Source organism: Polypterus senegalus, chromosome 1, assembly GCF_016835505.1.
Source record: "Polypterus senegalus isolate Bchr_013 chromosome 1, ASM1683550v1, whole genome shotgun sequence".
NCBI classification, from domain to species: domain Eukaryota; kingdom Metazoa; phylum Chordata; class Cladistia; order Polypteriformes; family Polypteridae; genus Polypterus; species Polypterus senegalus.
In genome coordinates this window covers 274,811,498-274,834,909 of record NC_053154.1, presented here as the reverse complement: position 1 = coordinate 274,834,909, position 23,412 = coordinate 274,811,498, and the positions used below count along the sequence as shown (strand labels likewise).

General features: G+C 39.0%; 2 protein-coding genes across 6 annotated transcripts in view; one reads left to right on the top strand and one right to left on the bottom strand.

Moving 5' to 3' along the window:
• Nucleotides 1–2,244, top strand: part of LOC120542285 (ectonucleoside triphosphate diphosphohydrolase 7-like) — a 52,340-nt gene extending 50,096 nt beyond the window's left edge. Inside the window, exons 11-13 of the mRNA XM_039774623.1 lie at nucleotides 309–394; nucleotides 639–800; nucleotides 1,712–2,244. Of these exons, the coding sequence (XP_039630557.1) occupies nucleotides 309–394; nucleotides 639–800; nucleotides 1,712–1,928 (465 nt within the window). The 3' untranslated portion in view covers nucleotides 1,929–2,244. The remainder of the gene's footprint in view (nucleotides 1–308; nucleotides 395–638; nucleotides 801–1,711) is intronic.
• A 50-nt stretch (nucleotides 2,245–2,294) lies between these two features.
• LOC120542292 (CREB3 regulatory factor-like) overlaps nucleotides 2,295–23,412 on the bottom strand; it is a 91,043-nt gene continuing 69,925 nt past the window's right edge. For 2 of the 5 annotated variants that reach the window (XM_039774645.1, XM_039774636.1), the window contains exons 6-9: nucleotides 21,698–21,887; nucleotides 20,976–21,049; nucleotides 11,407–11,529; nucleotides 2,295–3,194 (exon numbers count right to left, since the gene is read on the bottom strand). In XM_039774645.1, the coding sequence (XP_039630579.1) occupies nucleotides 3,100–3,194; nucleotides 11,407–11,529; nucleotides 20,976–21,049; nucleotides 21,698–21,887 (482 nt within the window). In that variant the 3' untranslated portion in view covers nucleotides 2,295–3,099. Of the gene's footprint in view, nucleotides 9,424–11,406; nucleotides 11,530–20,975; nucleotides 21,050–21,697; nucleotides 21,888–23,412 lie in introns of all 5 variants that reach the window. The other 3 variants (XM_039774654.1, XM_039774664.1, XM_039774672.1) reach the window with 3 other exon arrangements.

The following is a 23,412-nucleotide window of genomic DNA, read 5'->3' as shown; positions in this document are numbered from 1 at the left end:
AAAACAGCAATCAAAATGCTAGATTGGTTTTTCCAGTGACCTGATAACCAAAGTGCAGCAAAAAAATTATATATTCTTCGTACATACATTGTTCATGTTAAGGTTGTTGGAGAAGAAATCTGGATTTGTATGTGAAAGGTGTTCATTATTTTTGAAAAAGGAAAATTGTCAAAATTAAGATCAATTTGAATTTTAAGCCCTTTAAAGCCCAATTTAAGTTGAGCCTTGTCAAGGAATGACTTATGCCTCAGCGCTCTCAAGATGTATTCATTTTCTTTAACTTAAGTGTTCTTTTCTCCCTTATGTAGGAGTATTGTGGCACCCAGTGGTTAACATTAAAACAGCGACTGGATCAGAAACTTTTTTCTACACAAGCGGATATTCATAGACTGAAGTAAGTGTCATTCATTTTTGGTTTAGATTTTTCTACAGTTATCTTATTCACCTAGAATGTCATAATTTTATGATACACTATATTATTCTTAAGAAAAGTCAGAATCAATCTAAAATGTGATTATAATTAACAGTTCTGACTTGAAAAGTGTAGTTTTAATACCATTATAATCATAATGGCATCACTTCAGGTAACAAGTTAGTCCCAATAGTATAACACCTTTGAATTTTTTTTTTATGATTAGGTACCAGTGCTTCAAATCTGCGTGGATGTATGAGGTGTTACATACTGGTTTTAAGTTTCCAAAAGATTACTCCAGTCTTAAAACTGCCCAGTTGGTATATGATAAGGAGGTACAGTGGACGTTAGGTGCTATTCTTTTTAAAACCCGATTTCTTCCACTCAGGTAAGAATTACATCTTTTAAAAGCAATAATGGGAGTATGCATTGTAATTGCAGGGCATTCTATTAATTTAACACTTTGTTTTTCCTTAATGTCAGATCATTAAGTCAGTGTAGGACCAGAACTTATTTTCAATTTTTCTGGTTTAACAGAGCTAGAGTTGGGCTAGTAGAATTTTTTTTTTTTATTTATTTACAAACTCATTCACTGTGTTGCTTGCTGCAGTAATATTTCAAATTTGAATCTATATGCTGTAGACCTTTAGAAATCCATTTGAGCTGTGTGAGCATGTATTGGGAGAGAAACAGGGCATTTGTTTTTAATGCCCAGCTTACAATTGCAGGAAACCTTCCATGACCAATAAATAATGGAGGCATCAAGCTTACAGAGGCCACAGCAGCTTTTCATAGTACACATCCAGATTGTTGTTGGTGAAAATGGAACTGTGGCTCTAGAATTTGTGCTTCTTTTTAAACATCAATTGTTTGTCATATAATGTTTTTTACCTATTCTAAATGAAAATAAAAATGCTATGCCAGTGTGCAGCCATTGTTTTTATAGCACTGTTTACATGCTTGTATATAGCCTGCCATTTTTGCTTCAGTGTCTGCATTTGGTTAATCCTCTTATGAACCCAATACACTGCAATGAATTTTTCCTTCCAAGGAATATTTTCAGTGTTAATATTACTTTTCCTCATTGACCACCAGGTGTTTATGTACTAAAGTAAGTATCAAAATAACAGTCCTTATAATTTTGCCAGATATATTTTTTAGAACTGCATTTTGAAATTTGCAGGCCTAATTGCAGATATTGGCAACCCGTAATTCTTTTAACTAACAGACTATTTATAAGGATGACTGTGTAAGGGCTGAGTTTAAAAAATGTTTCTTTTTGCTTCAATGTCTCTACAGGGATCTTCAGCAAGATGGTTTCAAACAAGCACATTCCAGCTGGCTTCGTTTCTCTGTTGTCTATAACCACTATTTACTGTTTGCTTGCATCCTCGTAGTGGTCCTTGCCATCTTGCTCTATATCCTCCGTCTGCAACGAATTCATCGGCGGGAGCATCGTTCAGCTGCCACGTTGGATCTGCTCTGGGCTGAAGTGACAGAGCCACTGCCTGTATAAATGGACACACAATAGTTTGGAGAGCAGTTGTGTGGGAGGGAATAATTTTATGAGCCAGGAGGTTTTTACAACAACATTTTATAATGAAGTAGTAGGGTCCAAAGTCAAGTTTGTTTGAGAGCTAAATATTTTTCCATTAACTGTGAATAAAAAAAGTTAATTTCTTTCTTTGGAATATTCATAAAAGAAAACCAGTATAAATTAAAAATATGATTCAAGTGTAATATTGCAGTCCTCAGGGTATATGTATTTTAATGTCAATTTGTGTGGATAATAGTAAAATATTAATTTAAATAAAGTGCACATTTTTTATAAATGTCAGATTAAGATTCTTTTTTTAACACCTTAAATAAAGGCTACAGAGTATGTGATTGTAAAAATATATATTTATTAATAAGAGGTGCTGCATATAAATAGTATATTATACAAGTTATACAGTATACACTGGTGATGGGGAACAAATAATATTTAATATACAAGGCTGTCCTATTTGCACGGCACTTAAAATGGTTTTAATTTAAGTTTACACATTTTGGTAAAGAATTTAAGGAGCAGACTTAAAACATTTTACATGTCAGGAGAAAGCAGGCTTTCCATTAAAGTGGAAATAAATACTTGGATCTAAAATACACCAAATCCCTGCTGAGTTAGCTTCTATCAAATACAGTACTAAGATAATAAGATATAAGTGAAGTTTTATACTATTGATGATTCACTATACCGTATAGTTCTGGAACGTTTGGAGCAAGAAAGAATGCCTCTGTTAATCATTACCTGTAACATTCTTCTTGTTAAGTATGCATATGTTTTCTGGAAGGTAAATAAATGCTTACCACACTTACTAAGGAATAAGAAAATAATTATGTCTGACTTCATTTTGGAACAAAATGAATTATGAACCTGTCAATAACAAGTGCAAAAAGCAAGATGTCTGCAAACAGGTGATCAGAAATTAATTCTTCATTAGCATATAAAAAGACTGGAATATTTTGCCTTTGATCTCATTTCAGACAATTCATTCCTGGTGAAATTCGCTCCTTCATTTATCCTGTTAAATCCATCTTGCTTAAACAAGACAGACAAAGAAGAAGAAGAAGAGCAAGTGTTGGTGTTGCTGTAGGGTCTCCCAATAGAAAAGGTTTTAAAATCCACGACCAGTAGTGTGGACCCTTTAGCTCTGGCCCAGGCTCTCTTGTGCTTCTCCTGTTGCCGTCTTCTCAAGTATCTTTTGCACAAACTCTTTGGTGTGGCCTGCTACCTGTGGCCCTGTCAAGGAAAGCATTTGAAAGTGTGAGACTTCCCAACCCAGCAGAGAAAACAAGACACACACACGGGTAGGCTCAGAACAGGGTAGATGGCCGAAACTTGGAATAACTTCATTCTACCATAGCCTGCCTCGAGCTGGAAAATATCCAGAACTATCTGAAAAGTTAACACATTTGTCAGGTATAGTAACTTGTACTTGGTTGTAGATTTAGCAGAAACTCTCATTTGTTCCGGTTTGAGTTTTTATATATAGGAGTTGGGAGTTTTGTGTTCTTGCATGTCTGTATTGAAGTAAGCAAAAAATGTCTGTAAAGATAACATTTTACATTGTGCTTTATTTATTTAAAAATCTATATTGTAGACAGCAGGCAGTTTTTTTATTCTTTATTTTGATAAATCTAAACACAACTGAACACAATTGTGGCAGCAGGGTTTGAAACTGACCAGTATGCTCCTAAAATTAATAAAACTGAAAATTTTGATTGGATACCAAGAATCTTTAACCAGCAGATTAGATTGGTTTTGCTTCATGTAATAAGTGTAAATTTTGAAAAGGAAACCAGCAACAGACAAGTAAACACAATTTTGCCATCTCCCAAATGTCAGTACTGCTAGGAAAAGTATGCCTGTCATGCACCAGTTAAATACGTGCAGGGAAGTCTGCATTGCCACCGCGTTTCAATCTAGTGTGGAAAAATAAATTTGAAATATGCCTACTTACTTGAGTTCTTTGCTTTGTTTTTAGAGGTAGTAGCTTCAGATGGCTGGAATATGTGCTCACATTAAATGCATTTAATTTTGTTTATTAGATGGTCAGATGAGAAACATGTTTTATCCCTTTTAATGGTCCATTGTTTTTGTAAACCTCTGTAAATTCTGGGTGGTACGGTTGTGCCCCTCAGCTGAAGTGTTCCCACCTTGCGGTCCTCTCTTGTACACTCACATTTACTCATATAGTGCCGGTTAGCCAAACATGCACATATTTTGATTATGGGTGGAAAGCCAAAGTAAACACACAGACAATGTGCAGATTTCATGCATGCAGTGACTGAGCCAGTCATCTGGAACTTTAAACACTGCACCACTTTGCCACCTTCACTTCCAAGAGCCAACTTTTATAAATAAAATATCTGATTTCAAAAATCATTTTCAAAATCTGAAATACAAGATGTTAAAGTTTTACTCCAATAACACACCATTTGCAACATGTGCTCTGTCACTGCAGCATTTGATTTAAACTTTTTAAGTTTAAATCAAATTGTTTTTGGTTTTCACCTTGTGGTGGACGTATCCTTTACTTTTTTTGAGTAAACTACTAACAGCTTGGGTGGCAGGGGAAAACATGAAATTTCAGCACAAATAAAAATTGCCAATTTATCCTATGTAATTAATAGCATGTAAAACATAATTTGTTCTTGTTGAATAAAAGAATAATTGTTACAAGAACACAAAATAATTAGTTCTTTCCTTTATCTATACAGCAATTTATTCGGACCACTACAACAGAAATTTCAAACTTTACCAAGGCTAACTTCCAAAAGGTGTCATAGCTGAGAGTGGTGGTGGGGACAAGCTCCCATCATCTACAAATACTCCAATGACATGCATCTCATATAGCTTCTGACAACTTAGTCCAGTTCCTGGCCTTCATGTTTGGCTTAGTTTCTAACCCCGGCAGAACGGTTTCTACTAACAGGAGAAGTGGGGACAGCATGTTACTGGCACCATAACCAGTTGCTTTGGGCATTCACTGTGTTGCTTGCTGCAATGATATTTCAAATTTGAATCTATATGCTGTAGACCTTTAGAAATCCATTTGAGCTGTGTATTGGGAGAGAAACAGGGCATTTGTTTTTAATGCCCAGCTTACAATTGCAGGAAACCTTCCATGACCAATAAGTAATGGTGGCATCAGGCTTACAGAGGCCACAGCAGCTTTTCATAGTACACATCCAGATTGTTGTTGGTGAAAATGGAACTACGGCTCTAGAATTTGTGCTTCTTTTTAAACATCAGTTGTTTGTCATATAATGTTTTTTAGCTATTCTAAATGAAAAAAAAAAAAAATGCTATGCCAGTGTGCAGCCATTGTTTTTATAGCACTGTTTACATGCTTGTATATAGCCTGCCATTTTTGCTTCAGTGTCTGCATTTGGTTAATCCTCTTATGAACCCAATACACTGCAATGAATTTTTCCTTCCAAGGAATATTTTCAGTGTTAATATTACTTTTCCTCATTGACCACCAGGTGTTTATGTACTAAAGTAAGTATCAAAATAACAGTCCTTATAATTTTGCCAGATATATTTTTTAGAACTGCATTTTGAAATTTGCAGGCCTAATTGCAGATATTGGCAACCCGTAAATCTTTTAAGTAACTGACTATTTATAAGGATGACTGTGTAAGGGCTGAGTTTAAAAATGTTTCTTTTTGCTTCAATGTCTCTACAGGGATCTTCAGCAAGATGGTTTCAAGATGTCTGCAATTTGGGCAGATGGGGCTCATCAATGCGGGTGGACCGCTCATCTAAGAGAAGGAAAACACGGATTACAAACCTCTGCTGCCTTGTAGCTATACCCATTCATAGAAAAGGCTTTGCGAGTCCACCCTGAGGAAAAATCCAGAGTCCGAGCCCTGAAGGCTGCTGGATGTCAATACTGAACCTCCTTCCAGCAACTCCTACAGCCAAGCTGGCTCCAAATGTAATGTTTTGCATTTCTTTGTATTTAGTTGGCATGGCCTAAAGGGGGGTTTGGGGAATCTGTTGTCTGGGAAGCACAAGGCCCTCATATACTGTTGCCCAGGCTTGTGCCCTGGAGAGGTCACTCCAGTCTCACCTCACAGTGCAAGCACAGCATTGGAAGACATCAACTATGGGTTATAAGTCCCTGCTCAACTGGCACACAGCTGGACGCCATGGGCTGTCTTCGATGGTGGGAAGGATCTTCATGTTCCATTGGTCACCCGCCTCAAGCCAGGCAGCCCTCAACCAGTAAGGTGTTGATACTCCATGGTGTGTCTGCTTCAGTGGGTGCCTGGAGCTCAGAGTTTTGCTCAACAAGCATATTGTTAACCACGCACCAGGAAAATCTCACTGGAAAAAGACCCCAGTTTTTTTATATCATCAAGCTGGAACATGCAAACAATGTGCCCTGGCCTGTCCTGTGACTTGAAAGAAATTGAGGATGCTCATAAGAATGCAGTAATTGATCATAAGCTGCACATTGCATGTTGACATAGCAGCACCGTAGGAAACAAGGCTACCAGACAGTGGATCTCTGAAGGAAGAACATTATAACTTGTTCTGGCAGGGGGAAGGGTGTTGAGAAAACCAGGGAACAAGGAGTTGGTTTTACCATCAGGACCATCCTGCTCCGCATGATTGAACCTCCAACGGGTGGCACAGAAAGAGTTTCCATCTTATGCCTCTTCACATTAGCAGGTATTGTAAACCTTCTGTGTATCTATGCACCAACCCTAAAAGCCACTTCAGAAGTCAAAGACTAGAACACCTAGGTAGCGCTGTTAACAGAATCCCAATATCAGAGCACATTTACCTCTTTGGAGATTACAACACTAGGGTAAGCGCAGAGCGAGGAGCCTGGCCAAGCATGTCAGGTCATCACAGCATAGGAAAAATGAATGAAAATTGCCAGAAGTTACTTGAGTTCTGCTCACATCACAGGTTGTGTGTCACAAATTTTTATTTTCAGAACAAGGCACATCGTAAAGCTTCCTGGAGACACCCAGGGTCAAAGCACTGGCACCCACTGGACTTGGTGATCACTAGACATGACTTCCTAAACAGCATATGCAATACCAGAGTTTACCACAGTGCAGACTGTGATAATGACCACTCCTAGATTGTCTCAAAGGTAATGCTCAAAACAAAAAAATCCCATCTTTCTAAGAATAACTGTCAACCAAGAATAAACATCGGCAAGACCGCCTACACAGACAAAAACAAGGAGTTTATAGAGGGGCTTTAAAAGTCCCTGGCTAGCGACCAACAGCAGTGCACAGGAGCAAGATGGAAATCCCTCTGAAACACCACCTACAGTGTTGCCATCATGACTTATGGCAAGAAGAGCGCCATAATACAGACTGGTTTGAGGCTGGCATATCTGTGTTAGAGCCAGTCATTAGCGCTACAAGTGCGACCAAAGCCAGAAAAATCTGAAAGATGCCCATCGCAAGGTCCAACAAACTGTTCGCCGCTGTGCAAATTATTATTGGCTTCAACTGTCAGCATCAGATACTGGCAACGTCAGGAGCAGGTATGAAGGTATTAAACATGCAATAGGTAAACAAATGAAGAAGTATGCAACTCTGATGTCTAAGACAGGAGAGGTAATCACAGACAAATGCAAACAAATGGCTCAAACACTATCTAGACCTGCCATCTAAGTAGTGTTAGACATCATTGAAGACCCGCCTGTCCCAGAAGGCCTAGATGCAGAACAAACTGTGGCTGTACTTAGCAAAATCATTAAAGCCCTAATATGTGGAAAGGTAGCGGGAGAGGATCATTAAATGTGGAATGCCAGCCTTACTAAAGTCACTTTGAGTTCCTGTGCCTCTGCTGGAGGGAAGGTAAGGTACCACAGGACATGCATAATGGCAAGATAGTCACCCTGTATAAAAATAATAACAGTTACCAGGGCATCTCCTTCCTGAGCAATTTGGGCAAGGTCTCTGCCCACGTGGTTCTAACTCGATTGCAAGTCCATGCCGATCGCATTTATCCAGAATTGCGGTGCGGCTTTAGGGCTGAAAGATTCACAGCTGACATGATCTTCTCTATATATCAGCTCCAAGAAAAATGCAGAGAACAAGACAAACCATTATACATTGCACTTATCGATCTGACAGAGGCGGCCTTTGGGGGTGGCGACTAGGGCAATCGCCCCAAACCCCGCGATAGGAGATTCTTTTGTCACCGTCAGCTCATCATACAAATATGCAGGGCCTCTGCAAGACATTTAAATCCGTTATAGACTGAAATACGGTATGTGGTGGATTTCTTCGGAAACCACTCATAAACGAGGACTTGTTACTTTAGAAGCCTATCCCGGCATCTATACCAATAACCAAGAAAGCTCTTAGCACGACATTTTTGGTTCCAAAATACCGTAATAATTGCTCTCTTCAGTTTTGGATTTACACTGGGTCAGCATAGAAGGCGACGGTAATACCATGCAGGTGTCTCCAAATGGAACTTATCTCGACTCTTCTTTCTTGTCGAAATATAGAGTGAGAAATCATGTTTCTTGCTTTTGGGTGAAAACAGTGGTCCTCAGCAGGACGTTCCTAACGAACGCCTCTGAGTCATCGCCTCCAAGAAATAGCTCCTGTCGCACGCCGTCTGTGACTGTCAAAGCAGCTGTTTGGTAAGTGTTCGTTTTATTACAAGTGTTCTGGTTCTTCGGAATGAAATAAATTTGCCGACTCCAGTGGGTTCGGCACAAATGACTGTTATCTAGTTTGTTAATTTTTCGTACAAAATGTTTCTGAATCATTAATTAAGTTGGTTAAAGGCCACTAAACCAATATAAGAACAATTACAATACGTAATATAATCAAACGGCCAATGGTACCTACATAAGGCACCATGTTTTTTAACAATGATAAGGCGTACAGCATTAGAGGCGGACAAGCCCGTGAGTGTGGTGGTACGGTATATAGCCTGCACTTATGGCTCTCGGGCCCGCATATGACACTCGCCCAAGGCCCCGCGTACTCCTAAGGCCGCCTCTGAGGTTCACTTCAGCTGCTGAAGACCAAGCTCCATGATAAAGTCTTTTCAGGGCTTACGTTTTAAAGCAACAGCTTTTAAGAATCATGAAATATGTTCACTCTATTAAACCATTTTAATTAAAAGCTGTAACAACCAAGTGAAAATTTGAATCAATGCAGGATTTTATTTTGAATAATTCATTGGCATCATATTAGTTTTGCTCCATCAATAAGAAAGTGTTTACAGGGATTAAGTTTTCAAGAAACGGCTTTTTAAAAATCCTGAAAATATTCACTCCATAAAACTATTGAAAGCAGCAACAATCAAGTTAAAAAGCGTAAACAGAGGTTTTATTTTGGATACACTTTAATGGCATCTTCCCAATTGCCAGTGGTATGCAAGCAGGATAGTTTGTCAACCAGTCAGCAGCACGTTGCTTTCTGTCTGTTGCGGAGCCCATACTGCAAGTGTGATTCAAAGTTGGTTAAAGCTGGGGAAGACATAAGAGTAATAGGAAAAGATGGTAAAAATAAATGGAAGTAGGCTTGATTAGAGAAAAAGTTGGATGAAGGACCACGCTTTGGCACTTGGTGTCACCAACTAAACTTACTTGCCACTGTTTTTTTGCAATTTTGTGGTACAAGAACCTGCAGTGCCACTGAAGTGGACAAAAAGATACTGTTACAGCATGATGTGGATCAAGGGCAGCAATTTGTGTTGCCAAGTTTACAGCACCATTGCCAGGAGTGTCAGCCACTCCAACTGCCATACTGTGTGTGCAACCAAAAAAAAAAATAAAATTATACTGCCAGGTTTGTTGCAAAGCATGACGAGTCACTCACAATACCACTGATTAACTTGTGTATTCTGCTGCCAAAGGACTGAAATGCTCTCTCAAGACTGGCGTTTTAAACATACAAATCCACTATTCAATTACATGTGGTAATGTCCAACAGTTCAGTTACCATTTACAAGATAAGCTTTAGAATATTCTCACATAATGTTGATGAAGCCACAACCCTTAACATGGAAAACACTTCACACGTCGTTGTACAACTTTATGACAATAAGGTGGGTAAAGTTAGAACTCTGCATCTGCAAGGTTAGATAAAGCAGAGATTTCTGAAGCATCAACCATCATACTAGAGCTAAAAAAGAATATATATATATATATATATTTGTCATAATACTTAAATATGTGCAACTGATGTGTTTACAGAAATGTGTCCTTTGCATACATTATTTATTAAATGTAGAAGTTTTGCACAATTGAGGATTTTCATATTTCAGTTATTGCAGTTTGGGATTTTTTTTTTTTGCTTTAACCAATGTGTGTTTATAAGCACCTGATTAATATTTAACTGACTGTTTACCCTCCATTACTCTGCACATGTTTTGTAAGCCTTCAGTAGTTTCTACAGAAGAGCCTTTGGATGAATGCCTTCTTACCGGTGACTTATTCTCAACACGACCATAATGTTGCCAAGTCTGAAAATCCCAGCAGAGTTCCTGGTCCTGCTGTTCTACTGCCAACACATTAAATCTTTTTTTCTTGCCTGTTCGCACTTTAAATTGCACACAAGTGATCTGTTGGTACTTGGATTCCTAATTTAAATACCTTGTATTGATTGATTGACAGAGCGACGGCCACTAAGCAAACTCCTGTCAGTCATGAAGAATCCACTGCATCCACTGAACAGTGTCATCTCCAGACAGAGGAGTAGCTTCAGTGACAGACTGAGTAGATCGTTCCTCCCCCACACTATGCGACTCTTCAATTCCACCCGGGGGAGTAAATGCTAACATTACTCAGAGTTATTGTCTGTTTTTTTATTTTTATTTTTTTTTTCATTTTTCATTTTTATTACTATTTAATATTGTTTCTTTGTATCAGTATACTGCTGCTGGATTATGTGAATTTCCCCTTGGGATTAATAAAGTATCTATCTATCTATCTATCTAAACAGGGTGGTCCAGATCTAATTATGCAACTCTTAATGCAATGCAGGAAAACAAATACAATTTCGGGTGATTGGCGCTACCAGTCCGGAGAAACATTTTGTTGATTTGGGAGATCGTGTCCCTATGCACTGCAGGCGGTCCAAATTCCTCCAACATCCTGCTTTGCACGTTGTTATAGCATAATGAAAATAATTAGATCTGGACCACCCTATAGTTGTCACAACCCTGTTACAACTGCATACTTATTTTTTGAGCTTGCTCATACAGAAGTTTCAGCTACTTCTCTTGCAAGTGTGTGTGTGTGTGTGTGTGTGTGTGTGTGTCACTAGTGTACATTTCTGGTAGCTGTGATTGTCATTGACCTCACAAAATCATTAGCAGTAACAATCTGGCATATGTTAAGTGATTAATTTATAATGCAAGCCAACAAACACAGCCACCATGGCTGCAGTCTAGAGACAAGATAAAATACCTTTAAGAAGCACAAGGATAATAAAATGAAAATGAGTACCAGTCATTTCTTTCAGAAGACATTCAAGCTTCTCAGTCATCCCCAGTTGTGTTGTTCCTTCCCTGTTTTCCACACTACTTCTGATAACTTCTTTAATCTGCAATAGTGCCCCCAACAGGTTGTCTGTAGGAATGTATGGAAGAATTTTTTTTATGTTTTGTGTCTTGGCTGTGTTCATATAACTGTATCTTAAATAACTATGTCAGCCTTGAAAGCCGATACACATTTCATAATGCATCATCATTTAAGACTAACAATCTCATTTCCATTGGAATTCTGTTCCGGATTTTTAAAAGATTATCACTTTATCACCACTACACCGTACTTGAGAAAGAGGGCAATACATTTGTGGTGAGAACAGCAGGTGCTTACTTTCCATTATAATGAAAGAAAGAAGATGTGCTTGACTAAAGCTGTCAACATACTGACAATAACTTTAGGGATTTCCTTTAATTTTTTTTTTTATTGTAGGTGGTACATTTAATACTTATTGGCTCACCCAGTTTGCCCAGAGGGGGTCAGGGAAGATGTTTCAGAAACATTTTGTCTGCAGAACCATGAAAATAAATTACTTAGAAGTCACACAGCAAAGTAATGGAAGTATCAGCTCTTTAATTCTAAGACAATAAGAAAAACACAAAGACACCTACCTGGTCATTTTGATGGAATCAAAAAAGTAACAAAATTGTGAGAGAAAGGTTTCCTAAATCTAGTAGTGATTTTTTTCATTAAAGGTTTCACTAGTTTCCTTCTAATAAAGGGAGCCTGTACACTATCCCTGTGTCTATGTGGGTTTTCTTGTGGATACTTGGTTTTCCTTTTAAATATCTAAGGTTGCCTGGCATTTCTACATAAGCTCAGCATGACTGAATGGGGGTGGATGTGATGAACTGGAAATGAGATGGCTCGTGGTGTGTGTCAGTCCACAACAAAACAAACCAATTTAGGTTTGTTCACCTATAATGCACAAAGCACCTATTGCCAAAGCCCACATCTGTCTCACTGTTCACACGAAACATCTCAGCCCCCCATGGACCAATTTTGCCGAAATGTGGCATGCGTATTCTTCAAAGAAATTTCTCAAGACAGTTTCATTCAAATATCTCAAGACTACGCTGAACGAATTTCAAAATTTCCCTTACACATCTTAAAACAGAGAAACGTTATGTGCAACTATAACTAAGAATTAGTTAATGGTTTAAATTTTATCTTGAGAGTATTTACTTGAACTTGTATATTGTGTGTATTTTCCTTTTTCACTCATCTGGCAGGGAAATCACACACACAAATAGCTCACACAGCAGTACCTTTTGTTGCTTTAGGGCAAGTTAACCATTTAAGTACAAAAAAGTCACTTCTTTGAAAATAAATTGAAAGGGAAAGTAATTATTTAAGCATTATGGAGGACTGCCGGCTTCCCATGCCGGTCAGCACCCCAGGCCGCCGGGAGGAGCTCTCCCGACAGCAGGATCGTGCTCCGAGGTCCAGCATGGCCTTATGGACTTTGTAGTGTTTATACACAGCACTGCTGGATACCTTGGGGACCACCAGGAGTCGCGGTGGGGGATGCTTATGGGCCCTGTGAGGCCGTATGACCCGGGAGTACGTCACGGTCACGTGACGGGAAGAAATGTCGTGCTCCCGGGTTGAATAAAAGGACTGATTGCCCTGACCCGGAAGGAATTAGGAACTATGGATTGATAGGACAGAAACACCTCCATGTCAGGGGCTATAAAAGGACGGTGCCTCAGTCCAGAGACTGAGCTGAGCTGGGAGGTAGAGGAGCAAGTGTCTTGGCGAGGAGGAGAGTTTATTGTCGGATAGTATTGTGGTTATTGGGATTGTGAATTACATAGTTTAATATATGAGTAGTGTGAAAGGTGCTTGGTGCACTGAAGAACAAAATAAAAAGGTCTTGGACGTTTACCTGGTGTCTGGAGTCATCCCTGAGGGTTCAAGGGAGCACTAGCGCCCCCTACTGCCACAGCATATACTGTATAAGAATGAACAATTATCTGCTGATTTGATTATTTTTGTAAAGAACGTGAGGTTTTCAACTTGCAGCTAAACGGTGTTTGAACTACAGCTGTGCTTGAAAGTTTGTGAACCCTTTAGAATTTTCTATATTTCTGCATAAATATGACCTAAAACATAATCAGATTTTCGCTCAAGTCCTAAAAGTAGATAAAGAGGAACCAGTTAAACAAATGAGACAAAAATATTATACTTGGTCATTTATTTATTAAGGAAAATGATCGAATATTACATATTTGTGAGTGGCAAAAGTATGTGAACCTTTGCTTTCAGTATCTGGTGTGACTCCGCTTTGCAGCAATAACTGCAACTAAACGTTTCCGGTAACTTTTGATCATTCCTGCACACCGGCTTGGAGGAATTTTAGCCCATTCCTCCGTACAGAACAGCTTCATCTCTGGGATGTTGGTGGTTTTTCTCACATTAACTGCACGCTTCAGGTCCTTCCACAACATTTCGATTGGATTAAGTTCAGGACTTTGACTTGGCCATTCCAAAACATTAACTTTATTCTTCTTTAACCATTCTTTGGTATAACGACTTGTGTACTTAGGGTCGTTGTCTTTCTGCATGACCCACCTTCTCTTGAGATGCAGTTCATGGACAGATGTCCTGACATTTTCCTTTAGAATTCTCTGATATAATTCAGAATTCATTGTTCCATCAATGAAGGCAAGCTGCCCTGCCCCAGATGCAGCAAAACAGGCCCAAACCATGATACTACCACCACTATGTTTCACAGATGGGATAAGGTTCTTATGCTGGAATGCAGTGTTTTCCTTTCTCCAAACATAACGCTTTTTATTTAAACCAAAAAGTTCTATTTTGGTCTCATCCGTCCACAAAACATTCTTCCAATAACCTTCTGGTTTATCCACGTGATCTTTAGCAAACTGCAGACGAGCAGCAATGTTTTTTTTGGAGAGCAGTAGCTTCTCCTTGCAACCCTGTCATGTACACCATTGTTGTTCAGTGTTCTCCTGATGGTGGACTCATGAACATGAACATGAACATTAGCCAATGTGAGAGAGGCCTTCAGTTGCTTAGAAGTTACCCTGGGGTCCTTTGTGACCTCGCCGACTATTACTTGTCTTGCTCTTGGAGTGATCTTTGTTGGTCGACCACTCCTGAAGAGGGTAACAATGGTCTTGAATTTCCTCCATTTGTACACAATCTGTCTGACTGTGGATTGGTGGAGTCCACACTCTTTAGAGATGGTTTTATAACCTTTCCAAGCCTGACGAGCATCAACAACTCTTTTTCTGTGGTCCTCAGAAATCTCCTTTGTTCGTGCCATGATACACTTCCACAAACATGTGTTGTGAAGAGCAGACTTTGATAGATCCCTGTTCTTTAAATAACACAGGGTGCCCACTCACACCTGATTGTCATCCCATTGATTGAAAACACCTGACTCGAATTTCACCTTTAAACTAACTGCTAATCCTAGAGGTTCACATACTTTTGCCACTCACAAATATGTAATATTTGATCATTTTCCTCAATAAATAAATGACCAAGTATAATATTTTTGTCTCATTTGTTTAACTGGTTTCTCTTTATCTACTTTTAGGACTTGAGTGAAAATCTGATGATGTTTTAGGTCATATTTATGCAGAAATATAGAAAACTCTAAAGGGTTCACAAACTTTCAAGCACAGCTGTAATTAACAACATGACCGATGTGCAGCTAGACAAGTTTAAAAATGGACAGTCAAGTTGGGAGGCTTCAGTGGTTTAAGCCCCTGATATGTTTCAGTCCCAGATATACATGAACAATTGAAGTAAGCTCCTGATCTTCTTGTCCATCGTGTACCTTTCGTATTTCTGTTACACAATAAATCAGTTCATTTGCAACTCTTTACTTATTTAATTTTAACAAATTACTGTGCTTTTACTTATATTAATAGATTGGGAAACTTATTTCAGTTCCCCTTCTCTTTTCATATGGCAGTACTGATTTTATGCTAGCATTGGTCATTTTGAATTAAGATATTTTCAATTGCTAATTATTGGATGCTTTTAAAAACGATTAAGGAAACTGAACAACAATTAGTCATAGGTCCTTCACCACTAACACACAATCGATGTGATTTTCACATGTAATTGCATCCTATTATCACTATTTTTGAATATAACCCATTGTAAACATTTAAAACTGTAATAACTGACTCTTGAAGTAAATAAAAAATATCAAATGCTCCCCTTTTCATATCAGTTAACTTAGTTGCCAAATGCATCCAAATACTACACCCTGCATACATTGTCTAACTTGTTTATATTTATGGTGTGCTGTAAATACAATGTAAATGCTGCATTAAAAGCATCTAACTTTAAGTTTCCTAGAATTCATCAGACAACAGTGGAAAAGTTTTCAAACAGGAAAACCAAGAAGGTTAAGGCCACAGTCCTTTTTAATCAATACAATCAAATCAAATCCATTTCCTTTCCTAGATGTAAGATGGGGTTTGGGTGCACCTGGCTACCACCCCTAATGACCAAAATAAATTTCATTGTCAAGCCCATAATTTGTCTTTTTAAATAAGAATGGACTTTGTGAAAAACAGATCCTAGATCTAAGTAGAAACTTAATGCAAATAATTGCCGATACAAAACAAAGCAAAGCAATGCATCCTGTATCATTTCATTTATTTTCCTGGATCCACTTTACAGTAGAGTTACATTTGGACTGAAGCCTGACATGACAACATACACACAAAAGCAAAACCCAAACCTTCATTGAAGAGCTGGATGATCAAAGAGCACACAATAACCAGACCAGGGTCAATTTAGAGTATTTTTTCCAAACTGAGCCAAATGTCCTTTGAAGGAAACCAGAAAATATCTGGAGAAACCCATGCAGACACAGGAAAATGTACAATTTCCACACAGATAGTTACCAGGGATGAGATTAGAGCCCACATCTACAGGTACGAGGTAGGTGTGCTATCAACAACAACACCCTGTTGTCTTTCTGAAGTCTATACAGTACATGATATGTCTAAACTGCTCTCAAGCATCGCTGTATAGTTTTGTTTAAGATGTGAAATATAGATCCCAAAACATCTAACAGTATGAAACTACATTGTTAAAACAGTATGCAATTTTTAGGGTAAAATTGTATTTTCTTGAAAAAGTATGTTTCAGCTTCATCTCAAAAAATTAAAATCTAATAATTTGAGGTCAAAGTACGAGGGTTGCACCAAAAGTATTCAGCATATTACAGCTACTAGTTTCATCCATCATTTTAGACCTGAAAGAAAAACAGCATCACCTAACTCAGTTGCTTATTTTTACTTCATTGCAAGATCATGACCATTAGATAGATGCCTGTGTGGTGACTGAATTTCTTAGGATAGTGGTTCTCAACCTGTGGGGCGGGCGCAAAGTAATAAAAAGGGGGGTGCGAAGATGTGAAAAAAGAAAACAAGAATAAAAAATATGAAAAAAACATCTGTTGAAACCAAAACAAATTAACTTAAACTACATTCTGATACTAGAACAATAAATATAGAGTTAGATAATGACGATAAAAGTTAAGTAGGTATAATAAAATATGCATCTACATTTCAAAATAATGTTAGGGGGGGCGCGATTAAAATTGTTATGAAAACTCGGGTCACAAATACTTAAAAGGTTGAGAAACGCTGGCTTAGGAAGAAGGAAATGTCTGCGACATAAGCAGAAAATTGTTGTTGAGCTTCCACCTTAAATTTGCCAGTTCTGGCTTGACTGTGCAAGCCAGTGGTGAGTAATGAAAATCCAGCATTTCTCACAATAATTGGAAGAAAGAAAAAAGTTGTGTCAAGAACAGCTTTTGTTTCAAGAGCACAACAACCGCGTGATTTCTAATCACTTTCAATGTGGCTGCGACGCACCTTTTAATCATCACTCATTGAAAATGAGGGAACCACCATATCTGGCTGAAGGTGCTAAATTTGAGGGGCCAAAACGGGTGATCATTTCAATTCACTTTCAAAGAAGTCAACAAAGAATGTTGACTACCTGGAAGAGGCTTAACTAGAACGCCCCTATTTTTTTAAAAAAAGGGAAACTATTTCAAAGGTTTGTCTTACTGTTCAGATAAATCCTGGTTGCACAGTAATTAGTGCCACTACTGCATGCTCTATCTTTCTATTTGTTTGGCAAAATAATTTTCTTACCAAATCTAATATTATGCTGCAGTTGCATCCTGTCTTTTTTGTAGCACCCAATGAATAGATAAGTATTTTAGGTACCTTCAGTAACATCAAATCAATGGCAATTACTCACTATGGGGGAACATCACCTACTTTCTGCTGTACAGATGTTAATATACTATGGATACACCTTAATAAAATGGGAATGGTTGGTGATATTAACTTCCTATTTGTGGCACATTAGTATATGTGAGGGGGGAAACTTTTCAAGATGGGTGGTGACCATGGTGGCCATTTGGAAGTCGGCCATTTTGGATCCAATTTTTGTTTTTTCAATAGGAAGAGGGTCATGTGACACATCAAACGTATTGGGAATTTCCCAAGAAAAACAATGGTGTGCTTGGTTTTAACGTAACTTTATTCTTTCATGAGTTATTTACAAGTTTCTGACCACTTATAAAATGTGTTCAATGTGCTGCCCATTGTGTTGGATTGTCAATGCAACCCTCTTCTCCCACTCTTCACACACTGATAGCAACACCGCAGGAGAAATGCTAGCACAGGCTTCCAGTATCCGTAGTTTCAGGTGCTGCACATCTCGTATCTTCACAGCATAGACATTTGCCTTCAGATGACCCCAAAGATAAAAGTCTAAGGGGGTCAGATCGGGAGACCTTGGGGGCCATTCAACTGGCCCACGACGACCAATCCACTTTCCAGGAAACTGTTCATCTAGGAATGCTCGGACCTGACACCCATAATGTGGTGGTGCACCATCTTGCTGGAAAAACTTGTGCCAGCTTCAGTGCATAAAGAGGGAAACACATCATCATGTAGCAATTTCGCATATCCAGTGGCCTTGAGGTTTCCATTGATGAAGAATGGCCCCACTATCTTTGTACCCCATATACCACACCATACCATCAATTTTTTGTTCCAACAGTCTTGGAGGGATCTATCCAATGTGGGTTAGTGTCAGACCAATAGCGGTGGTTTTGTTTGTTAACTTCACCATTCACATAAAAGTTTGCCTCATCACTGAACAAAATCTTCTGCGTAAACTGAGGGTCCTGTTCCAATTTTTGTTTTGCCCATTCTGCAAATTCAGTGCGCCAGTCTGGGTCATCCTTGTTGAGATGCTGCAGTAGCTGGAGTTTGTAAGGGTGCCATTTGTGAGTAGCTAATATCCGCCGAAGGGATATTCGACTAATGCCACTCTCCAGTGACATGCGGCGAGTGCTACGCTGTGGGCTCTTGCTGAATGAAGCTAGGACAGCCACTGATGTTTCTTCATTAGTGACAGTTTTCATGCGTCCACATTTTGGCAAATCCAACACTGAACCAGTTTCACGAAACTTAGCAAGCAGTTTGCTAACTGTAGCATGGGAGATGGGTGGTCTCGTAGGGTGTCTTGCATTGAAATCTGCTGCAATGACCCGGTTACTGCGTTCACCAGACATCAACACAATTTCTATCCGCTCCTCACGTGTTAACCTCTGCGACATGTCAATGGCTGTAAACAAAGAGAAACTTGTAAATAACTCATGAAAGAATAAAGTTACGTTAAAACCAAGCACACAATTGTTTTTCTTGGGAAATTCCCAATAAGTTTGATGTGTCACATGACCCTCTTCCTATTGAAAAAACAAAAGTTGGATCCAAAATGGCCGACTTCCAAATGGCCACCATGGTCACCACCCATCTTGAAAAGTTTCCCCCTCACATATACTAATGTGCCACAAACAGGAAGTTAATATCACCAACCATTCCCATTTTATTAAGGTGTATCCATATAAATGGCCCACCCTGTACTTCACTGCTCTTGTAATTTCCCATTGTCTCTGTTCACACCAAGGGATAAACCAAGGTAATTGGATATAAATATAAAAAAGTGTCTACGTGTTGTGAAGGACAGCCGGGTCCCATTCTCGACAGGGACGCCCCTGCTGCTTATGTTTCAGGGGAGCCACCATGGACAGTCCAGTACCTCCCCCGGGACGCTTGGTGGCAGCCTCCCTGGCCAACGGTATTTTCCCAACCACCCGCAGGGCTCCATGGGAGATGGAGTCCTCCACAGCTTGGTTGGGGCCCGGCGTGGCCGCTAGGGGGAGCTGCCTGCTTCCCACAGCCCGGCTGGACGAGCTTTCAGCCCCACCCAGAGGTGCAATCGGGACCAGGTGGTTAATCACCTGGAACGCTTCTGGGTGGGCTATAAAAGGGCCCAGCCACCACCACTCGGGGAGCCAGAGTTGGGAGGAAGGAGATGAAGCTTGTCTGGGAGGAGTGGTGGAGCGAGGTGGAGAATTGTGGTTTGCTGTGAGTTTTGTTCTTTGGGACTGTGTGGCACAGGGAAGACGTGTCACACAACTGAAGAAAAAATAAAAGTAATTGTACTTTTTTATAGGTGCCTCCGTGTCTTTCTGTGTCGGGCCAGGCGCCTATATAGCGCCTTTTCTACAGTGTATAACTTTGACATGGATCAGAGACCATTGTTCCATCCAAACATAAAAAAAATATTTGGAAATGTAATCGTGTACTTCCTGCATCTTTAACGTTCTAGTGTGTGATTGGGGTGTGTGTGTGCATTTTCGCCTTGCAATGGGCTGGCACCCTGCCCAGGATTTGTTCCTGCCTTGTGCCTTATGCTGGCTGGATAGGCTCCAGCAGACCAGCACAACCCTGTTTAGGACATTCCAACAAGAGATGGAATTATAGAAGTGCTCCTGGGAAAGATCAGAGGTTGCACCCCGGTGGTTAGCAATAAAAAGCCTCTTAGTAGTCAAACAAGAACAGCCTCTACAGAGCACAACAAATTACCAAAGAAAAACAGCAATGAGCACATCAGAGCAAAGTGTTGAGCAAACAGAGAAATGGCAAAGGGGACTGAGAAACCATAGTATTTCATCCAGGTGATCGTGTAAAGCTTGTATTAATGGAAACTATGCATTACTATTGACATGTAGTAATTTCACATTCATATCTTTATTGAATGTTAAAACTAACATTCTCATTACTTTTGGTATGACCCTCGTAAAACCAAAACCTCACAGCTGAATTTAATGTATGTGTGTGTGTTTGTGGCACATATAAAATAAACATGAGGTAAAAACTAAAAAAAGGACAAAAATGGTCCAAGGGCAGATCGCAAAAATTTAATGACACTGATTGGCTCTTTAGTCTCACCTAGAAAGAGTTCTTCCACAGACAATCTTAAAAGTTTTTTTTTATATTATTATGTATTTCTTTATTGGCCTTAACATGCCTAAATAAACCACTACTGATATTATCCACCTCCATTGAGTGATATTCAAACAACAGGGTCTGCACATACCATATTGAATTTTGAATAATCTTGATGTTGGTGAAGAAGACATTTCTCTGTTGGCATGCACTCACCGTGTTCCTGGTTAAGACCCCACAACTTGATTTTGTTTGCTTCATGCTGTGCCTTCTTTTTCAGACGACAAGCCCTTTTGTGTTGGGAGAAAAAGCAAGCAGGAAGATAAGCGACAGAGCCATTTCTCCTCTGGTCTTCATTTGTTGAACCAGTTAAGTGAACTTAAAGCTTGTCATTACTACAGACTTTATGGGAAGCAGTGATCAGATCATTCCCTGACCTGCTGATTCTTGTATATTTGATTACAGCATGTAAACCTCAGTGTGAGAGAGAGATAGAGGGGGAGCTGGTCTTTATATTAAGGCATGGGGAAGGGGAGCAGATGAGTTGGTCTGGTACACAGTTTGATTACTGGGACTTTGTGAGCTTACTACACTGCCAATTCCCTCTCCCTCCCCAACTCCTCAAAAACAGTGATGCTGTAACTTTGACTCCTAATGCCTGGTACCAGTCATTCCACTGGTGGTATCGTAGGTTTCAGCAAGAAAGAGCATTCCAGGTTTCAGATTACCCACCATGATGGAACTGAATTAGAATTCACCTCCCCTAATTGTAGAAATGCTCTAGGCTTTATGCAGGTGCATTTAAATGCTAACTTTATAGAAAGAGCTAGGAAAAAGAGGAGACCAGATTGTTCCACACAAACAGAAATTCACAACCCAATCAAGTGGTCACTAAATGCGCTAACAGTATCCACTACTTACAAAAGACTCTGCCTCACCTGGAAGCCAGTTTGTTTTTCTCCTTTCGGGAGCGGGCCCTAGCAGTAACAGGTAGATGGCCAACAGGCTGCATGTCCTCAATGGCTTGGTGGAGTTTGTGCAATTGTTCTCCAATGTTCAGCAGTTTCCGAGGATTAGGAGTCAAGTCACTGGCATCGGTTCGACGAACCTTCTGCGCACCATTCTTGCCTTGAGGAGGGAAAAATAAAAAAAGATTTAAGTACGATTTTTAAAAAACTGTTGCACAACGAGTAAGTCTGAGTGTCAAGATGGTTTATATCTGGATCTTTATAATTTGGAGACTAGTTCACAGGTACTAGTTACATTGCCAGTAACTCACACCATAAATAAAGAGTCACACAAAAATGCATGAAAAGTAAGAGAATGTCAAAGTGAGAAGCAGTCAAAGTACTATTAATTTATATTTGAAGTAAAAGCAAATACCATTGTGTGTACTTCCAGGAAAAATATTTAATAAACTTTATTGAAGATCTAAATTTTGTTAGTGCTGATATCTGTCTGATATATCTTAGATAGATAGATAGATAGATAGATAGATAGATAGATAGATAGATAGATATGAAAGGCACTATATAATAGATAGATAGATAGATAGATAGATAGATAGATAGATAGATAGATAGATAGATAGATAGATAGATAGATAGATAGATAGATAGATAGATAGATAGATAGATAGATAGATACTTTATTAATCCCAAGGGGAAATTCACATAATCCAGTGGAGCAAGACAGCGACCAAAATCTGTCACTGAAGCTACTTTTTTTTCTTCCTTTTCTCCATTTCTTTGAATATTAACTAACACATATAAATCCCAATTAATTTTTTTTTAGTTAAAGCAAGGTTTATTTGGGGAAACAACTATGGCATATATAGAATGACAACATTTAAAGATACTAGCAAATTTTAGCTAATAGAAAATATTCTGTCTTCATTTTCCATCCATCCATTTTCCAACCCGCTGAATCCGAATACAGGGTCACGGGGGTCTGCTGGAGCCAATCCCAGCCAACACAGGGCACAAGGCAGGAACCAATCCGGAGCAGGGCGCCAACCCACCACATCTGTCTTCATTTTCATTTATAAATCTGTCGTGGTGTGAGCCACCAAGAGGGTAGGGTAATACTTCAGGAAAAATCTGCATATGTCGTAGAAGACAATAAGAACCAGATGACTAATGTGTTATGGTATAGCCAGAATTTTCTTCCCCTGATTCAGGTCAATGTTTTTTGTATTTAATCTTTGTTACCTTTTACATATGCCTTTGTAAGTTTTACTAATTTTATTTTTGCATACCTTGTTTGTTAATTTTAGATGTTTAGTTTGTAATATTTGCTGCTTTTTCTATGTACATTTCTTCTATGTGTTGAACTGGGGAGTGGGTCCTCCTGACACCATAGATGTGGTAACACAACATCCTCTATCCTTTTTAACTTTGGAATTAGATAGCATTAGTGTCACATTGTGGCTTATGTTTTTGTTCTTCAACTACATTTTCTGTCTGTTTTTTCTGTGTTACAGATTAAGATTTCTCATTTTTGGACTTGGTATGGTTTGCTTTGGTTTGCTTTGTAGACATTCCCTTTTTGGTTCAGTTTTTGCTCATTTTTATTTTCGATTTTGTTTATTAAGTGTTTAAAATAAGGAAATGTTGGTTTTGTGTGAGACCAGGGCACTGTTGCTTACATGTGT